Below are 7828 nucleotides of genomic sequence, written 5' to 3'. Positions count from 1 at the left end.
ATTAATAGATATACCTCTAAACAACCTGAGCGCTCCGTCACTAGTCATTTGTAGGCTGGTACATTTATTTAAAGTTTATCAACCTAGTACACTGAAGACACTTCATATAGTGGCGAATAAGACTGATGTTTTACTTTAGACTCAAGAATATTTCACGTATAAAACGGTGTGTAGACTTTTTGATGGAAGAAATCGAAAAGATGTCAAGGAAAACTAAGTACAGTGTAAGTGCTATATATATATATATATATATATATATATATATATATGGCACTGAGAATATTCCAACAGATTGGACTGGAACATAACGCCATGCCAAGTTATAAGCGGGCGTTTTGGGGAATTGGCTCTGTAAAATGGAATTTCGGCGTCATTACAAATCGATGTCAAACTTGATCACAGTTAAATAAGTTGGGCAGTCTGCTGTTTTTAAGGGAAACTATATAGGGTATATAATTTCGTTTTCCTGAAGAAACCATTAAAAAGGTCGGGTATACAGCCATTTCTGACACTGAGAATATTTCAAGAGGTTTTACTGGTAGCACTAAAAATATGCGACTTGGTTTCGCCAAGACCTGGAGCTGGACCTGTTCAGCGCGAGCTGGGTGTAGAAATGAGATCTCAGTTCAAAGACTATATATAGTGGTCATAGCTGAAGCAGAATTTACCGCTCTCACAGCCATGCAGAGCTATCTTCTCTCATACAGATATGGATGATATGAAGAATGTGACACACAGAACTGAGAGTTCAAACCCAACCACCGATTTCTCATGAAAGATTTTCTCATCATTCATTTGGAAATAGGTCATGCATGAAGAAATCATCCAGGCAGGATAGCGTTTCCATAAAAAGATATAAAACTGAAAACAAAACTACCGGCAGATTTCTAGTTTATTCACGTATATGTACACCAAGTTATATAGGGAACTACTAAAACATGGTCCAATGTACAAATATAGACATTTACAGCATCCTGTACGATCTACACAAATTCATTTAAACTATAACGGATGCCTTCGTGACCTAGTGCACTTGCGCAGTAGAATGATCCAGGAGCCACTGCACCAATGTGCTCCAGCTTACCCTGGCTTGATCTCTGGTTGTATGTGGGAAGGTCTGCCAGCAACCTCTCACCATTATGCTGGCCACCGTCGTATAAGTGAAATATTCTTCAGTACGGTGTAAAAATCCAATCAAATAAATCAATAAATAATCAAACGCTTTGTCCTCTTGACGACTTGTCACAGGACCATGCAGTATACTTAAACCAGAGGCAACTCGTGATTTGTATAGGAATATAAGCAATTATCCAAAGCAGGAAATAATGGTGTGACAGCACATGAAGGAAGTGTATATTTGAATGAAATTTTAGGAAGAGATTATTCACTCTATCAATCAAAATTAAATCTCATCTCTGCAGCACATTTTTCTAGTATAATGAGTATTATAATTTTTCGTGCTTTAACTCAAATGATTTATAACGTTTCGTCAGCCAAAATAAGTATAACATCTGGAATACCCGGTTTCCTCCCACCATAATGCTGGCCGCCATCGTATAAGTGAAATACTCTTGAGTACGGCGTAAAACACCAATCAAATAAATAAATAACCATCTATATACAGTCATTGAGGTTGGAAGATATTATACCTAGCACTTAGCTAATACAAAGGCCTTAACAAATACAAAGTTGTTCGACTGAAGTCGACGTATACAAGACCCATAAAACTGTTTTCACCTTGCACGGTAATTGCATTGATTGACGTGTCACACTCTGGGTATATACATATTAACACTAACTGAACTGAGGTGTTTCTGTGTTTAGAATAGACAAGAGTCGGTTTCTTGAGGCAATTAACATGTTCAATATTCAAATGAAGGAAAAACGACCTAGAAATTGTATCCGTTTCGACGGAATGGATTTATTTATTTGATTGGTCTTTCACGCCGTACCCAAAAATATTTCACTTGTACGACGGCGGCTAGCATTATGGTGGTGGTGGTGGGGGGGGGGGGGGGGGGACCGGGCAGAGCCAGGGGGGAATCCACGAACATCCGCAGGTTGCGGGAAGACCTTCCCACGTGCGGCCGGGGAGGAAGCCAACATGAGCTGAACCTGAAGTCACAGGCTCCTGGGTCATTGCGCCGCTCTGGCGTGCTACACCACCCCCTACCCCATCGGCCACAGAGGTCGCTGACGTTGCTATTAGAAGGCCGTATAGTCCACAGCAACATTAAAATTCCTGTTGCGGACATAATCAAGACATTCCAGTCTTTGTCTTTGATTTTTCTGTTTGCTTTAACCACTTCAGCATAATCCATGTATTCGCAAATGAAGATATGGTTTCGAGCCAGAAAACTGAGATCTAATGGACAGTACAGTATGGTCTAGTAGGCAGTGCTTTGTTCGAGGTGGTCGAGGATAATGATGTAAAAAACGCCATCGCTCTGATCCAATCCATGCTGGATTCCTCTCTGGCCGTACGCCGGGAAGGTCTTTCAGCAACCTGCGGATGGTTGTGGGTTTCCCCCGGGCTCACCATAAAGCTGGCGTCTGTGGTAAAAGGGAAATATTCTTGAGTACGGCATAAAACATCAATCAAATAAATAAATTAGTTCCAGCCTTACACATTGGACACTAATTGTGAGAACTGCCTTATGAGAAAATCCGGACGTGCATGGAAAGAACACAGGTGTTAGCCAATCTCATTTAAATATAGCCCATTAACAGAGCAAGAGGTACCGTGCATGGTCTTAAACAAAACCACTTACTTCATTTTATGCATACTGCTAGATTGCATGTGCGAAAATGTAAATCAAACTCACAGCTGTATGGCTTTACCTAATTTAAGGTTGGCACTTCCGTAACACCTCACTTCGGAAACTTTGCTTTAACACGTTGATGTATTGGGAAGACAAAACCTGCGAATGGTTTCCCGTGGGCTGTGTCAGGTTTCCTCCCACCATAATACTGGCCACCGTCGTATAAGTGAAATATTCTTGAGTACGACGTAAAACACTAATCCAAATAAATAAATCAAATATTAGGAAGACAATGAGCACAGAACGTGGGTGGCAAATCATGTTTACAAACTAAGGGACAAAACTGTTATACTACTGCATGGTAGAGTTAATTCCCTTGAACAATATAGCGTCGTTCATTAGGGTACCGTAGCAAGAAGTCCCTGGGAAATAGAATCATTTCGATTACATTCTCTCAATGCCTTAATAGATACGGGGGAAATATTACAAAATTCTGAAGCTGATACAGGACTTAAACAGCAATAATTTTATTGAACACAGTGTGCCAACAGAGCATCTATCCACATGGTTTCTGATTGTCAGAAATGCAAGAAAACTCTTGGCCGTGATTAAAGAGGTCCTTTAAAATTCCCGTCTACAGTCAATTTCTCGAATGTTAACCGACTGGTTTCACATTGCCGACATCTGGTCGTGGTGGACATTCTGAAAGACATGGGTCAGGAAGCCGTAAATACAGAAATTCTTAAAAAAGCTAACAACTAATTCTACACCCTCTCATATCATAATGATTCCGTAATCTAGACCATCAAATTTACGAAAGTAGGGCTACTCTTACGCAATTTCTGCCAAACGGAGATTTTTCTCTGCAAAATGTATACGTCATTTTTGGAAAATGCGTGTACAAAGTTTTCTGAAATTGGCCCATGTACTCAATTTTAATTAAGCAACTCGATGAATAAGCACAGCTCACCTCTTCCTTGTGGAGTATCTAGATACTGGTTGGAGTTGACACAAAGAGTTTTTAAAACCCCACTGATCGTACTAAGCTGGGGCGACGTTAACACCGGTCGACGACCCCAAACCCAGGACTCTATTGCTTCCGGGTCGCACGTGCCATCAATTCGAATTTTGCGACAACCGTAAGAGACGGCGTAGTTGGTGTAATCGGTATCAACAATCCAATAATCTGTACTGATAACATCTGAATAAGGCAGAAGAGCTATGATAAGCGCTGGTTACCGATAGAATCTAAGCGTCAGATCTGCTTCTCTTAAACCACGATAGGGCGATCCACGTCGATGAAAGCCACCAGAGCCCAAGACAAAATGTAAGAGACAATTACCGGTACATAACTAGTAAATATAGTTGGCAACATGTAAGAGAGAAGTGTTAAGTCATGCAGGGAATACATTCGTTACTCTAAGCATGGCATGCAACCCAAGGTACCTCAGAGGTGCTTTGATAACAACTATTTATAAAAGAGCCATAACGATGTAATAAACATGGATGCTTACACAACTCCTAGACCTAGGTTAAGTGGATTTAGATACAGATACTACTTTTTCGGTTATTTTCATCCGTGTAAATAATAATTTTCAAATTACACGATGTACATCAATGAATAAATTGATTTTTGTTCTTATACCCATGTTTACTGTAAAGCTTAATAATAAACGAACGTTTCTGTCAGTATGTTGTTGGCAATATCTGCAGACGATCCACGTATAATTATACAGATATCTGGATCTCGATCTATATTATGTCTCTCCATCATGCTTCCCGCTCCCCCATTCCCGGTTCATGCGGCTCTAAGAAATAATTAATGGCCGCCATTACCGTTATGTCCTCCAGGCCGAGAGTACACCAACTTGCCGGGGACGCTAGTGGGCCGCAGAGTACCGTTATAGTAAAAGCAGTCGGCGTCAATCGTAGACCTAGAACAAACCAAACGTATATACACATATAAAACACTATTTTTAGCCTAAATAAAAGTGTTTGGTGAGAACGAAACTACTTAGCGGGTGCAATGACTCGGACAGCATACGAATTTTGTCAAGGGCCATTTCTAAATACGTGACTTTGTTTTTATGCTAAAATTAAGCGAATGGGAAGAACGAAACGTATCTCAGATCTACATAAACTCACTAGACTCACTTGGTTAAAGTTTTTATCGGAAAATGTACTTTTCAAAGCAGGCTTAAGCGATGTAATTCTTCTCAACTAATTCATAATAGATATCAGTGGTGTCTTCAGCATAGAGATATAGTGCGGGCAGCGTCATAAGTATGGCAACGTTGACACCACCTTGCTACAGGGAGACAAATGTCACAATAACGTCGAAAACTATGCTAACTTTCTTGATTTGCACTAAACTTCAAAACCTTACTCAAGAATATTCTGCGTATATGGCAGCAGTCGCTCCAGGGAAGGTCAACCTTTGTTATATTGGAATATTAAAGAGTTACCTCCCCTGTCCATGAACTGTCAGCACGTCGCCATTCCCGGGCTCCATGGAGTACCTGTGTTCATAGTCACGGTAGCGATCCTTGACTGGGACGAACGACTGGGCGATCCACTTTACCTCATACCATCTCCCCACGAGCTATAGCAGAGAAGCGAATGTGTGTTTATGTGTACAGTGTGACAAAGGCAGGACAGGTGGTACTATTTCTGAATACGGCAATGTGAAAAAAATGGGATCTCAAATTATGAACGTCACTTTTTTGTCAAAGGTTGGTGGTTTACCAATGTCAATCCGGTAAAATCTATGTACAACGTTAAACACCAATGAAAATTATAACAAAATATAATTCAATATGTGTTGAATCCTGTTAGCTAACTTGGAGCTATTTATTGAGTGAGTGAGTGCTTGGGGTTTAACCTCGTGCGAAGAAATCCTTAGAGTGCATGTAATGTGCCTTCTTGTTGCAGGACGGATTTCCACCGTTCTTTTATCTAGTGCTGCTTCACTGAGACGGCTTACCGAAGGCAAGTAAGGCGCCTCGCCCGAGCCATAACACTGATACGGGTCAATCAGTCGTTGCACTTTCATCTTCATGCTGAACGCCAAGCGAGGAAGTTTCAACTTCCCCTTTTAAAATCTTAGGTGTGACTCGAAGACTGAAGAAATCATGTTGTTATATTGGTGCAAATCATGATCCGAATGTTTTTGCCCAGATCTGGTATATGGTCCTGCATGGTCGAACTTCTCTAGCTACCACTTTGACATGCTGTATATTTTTGTGTATAATTATTTTTTTTTTCTTTTTCGTCTACATGCCAAAAGGATATTTTCACTTTTCCTCCTGTACGACTGATACAAAACTGTTGACAGTTTTTGATCTTTGATGTAATATCTCTTCCTCTTCACAAACTTTAGCGCAGTTGAGTGAGTGCTTGGGGTTTAACGTCGTTCTTTAGCGCAGTTGAAGGATATTTTTCGCTAAGTTTTCAAGAAACCATCAAAAAACAAATAAAAAAATTTGCTAAAATTTTTATTTGGAATCAACTTGAGCGATGTCCTTTTTAATGCCTGCTAACATTTATTGTACCAAAGACACTATATCGTGAAACCGATGCACATGATGGCATGTAGCATATACTTGCACTGTGCGAGTCTAGTATGCAATAGTGAGGTAATCATGCCCTGTAGTTCAATGCCATTATCGAGGCATGAGAAAACTAATCTTACGGTGAACTTATTTATGCACACTGAACTGTGCTTACAATTAAGAGAAAACAAGTAAAGCAAGAAATATACATACAAGGACGAACAGTAACTTCAGCGGTGGGGCCTTGTTTTTATCGAAAGAGCTTCTTTGAACAAAGGCGTGCGCCAGTGACTGTCTCTGTTAGGGATATGTGTCTTGTATATTAGCGTTTGTGCTAAATCTAGTAAATATGTTTCTGGATTTGGTAAGCAACGTATTATTATATTTGCACTTCATAAAACTCCCGTGTGGCTCATATTAAGTATATAGACTACCGTACACTGTGTGGCGTGTACCTTATATGTACGTTGCAGTGTGTGGGGTGTAGTTTGTACGCACTTTCCAGATTATACTATGTAGTGCAGAGCTTGAAATGTAGGATATAATTCGTAATGCCAGGAATCAAAATCAAGCAAGCACTGACATAAGGGAGAATCTGACTGAGATAACTGTAACTACAATTATACAGAAGGCCAGAATAACAACATGTTAACAGCACTAGGCCAAAGGAAAATGTGTCCTTTATCACGAACTACATATAAAGCATGGCATAAATTCTTGCGATATCTGTACCAAGTACAAAAAGGACACCAGATACACATACATATATCTTCAGTTACATTTATATTTTGGAACTGGAAAACGATTCCCACATACTAATACCTGTTTAGGATCTAAATCGGACTTGACTTTGAAACTGTTCACTCTGCAGTCCAGAGCACCGAGTGTCATCCAAGGCAAACTTATGAAGCACAGGAAGCGAACATCGACCATCCGAGCCATTGTTATACACGTTCGCAAGCGAATATCCGGAACCCTGACAAGGTCAAACCGAACTACTCGCGGAGATGTACAACAGATAAATGCACCGGCTAAGTTGTTAGCCGGATGTTAACCAAGAAACTTCGCCATATTTTCGTTCCACGTTTGACAATATTGTCCAGAAGACGCCTCCTACTGTATTTTGTGTTCAGTTTACTTTACAGGTAATGCATGGAAGTGAAAGTATTATTGTTGATTCTTCGTCTTTTTTCCCCTTTTCCTATTCGTGAAGCGCAACCAAGCAACCTTTGGCGAATTCTGGCCAATTCTCACTCATGACATACTTGATACAAATGAAAGTGCACAGGGCGTCGAACGAAAGGCCGGCTATACATCACATGCGCCTGACACAAAAATTTTCGTCATCTCGCTCATTAATAATTCAGCTTTCATTCGGTAGCAGTTACATACGTGATACATTTAACTACATTTCAAACTAGAATCGCACGTTTTATAGACAATGAAGGTCACCACTGGTGGCCTAGAGTGGGGCAGTCGTTAGTAGGTTAACCTTGGCATGTTTTTTTGTGTTGA

General features: G+C 40.3%; 1 protein-coding gene across 1 annotated transcript; it reads right to left on the bottom strand.

The window, feature by feature from the left end:
• Window positions 1–3306: 3306 nt before the first annotated feature.
• Window positions 3307–7268, bottom strand: LOC135469210 (retinol-binding protein 4-like). The gene is made up of 5 exons (XM_064747766.1): window positions 7136–7268; window positions 5228–5364; window positions 4599–4696; window positions 3733–3963; window positions 3307–3464 (listed from the first exon to the last, which is right to left on the bottom strand). The coding sequence occupies exons 1-5, from the start codon at window positions 7253–7255 to the stop codon at window positions 3418–3420; spliced, it is 633 nt and encodes a 210-aa protein (XP_064603836.1). The 5' UTR covers window positions 7256–7268; the 3' UTR covers window positions 3307–3417.
• Window positions 7269–7828: the final 560 nt, after the last annotated feature.

The sequence above is a fragment of the Liolophura sinensis genome, chromosome 6 (genome assembly GCF_032854445.1).
Source record: "Liolophura sinensis isolate JHLJ2023 chromosome 6, CUHK_Ljap_v2, whole genome shotgun sequence".
Lineage (NCBI taxonomy): Eukaryota > Metazoa > Mollusca > Polyplacophora > Chitonida > Chitonidae > Liolophura > Liolophura sinensis.
This window is presented reverse-complemented; position numbering and strand designations above follow the sequence as displayed.

Excerpts from the sequence above, each read along its gene's own strand:
- LOC135469210 (XM_064747766.1), bottom strand. The coding sequence starts at position 7,255 with ATGGCTCGGATGGTCGATGTTCGCTTCCTGTGCTTCATAAGTTTGCCT. Across the intron at positions 5,365-7,135 it reads CCGATTTAGATCCTAAACAG|CTCGTGGGGAGATGGTATGA; the intron begins GTATTAGTATGT and ends TCTCTGCTATAG. Across the intron at positions 3,465-3,732 it reads AGATACTCCACAAGGAAGAG|AATGTCCACCACGACCAGAT; the intron begins GTGAGCTGTGCT and ends CATGTCTTTCAG.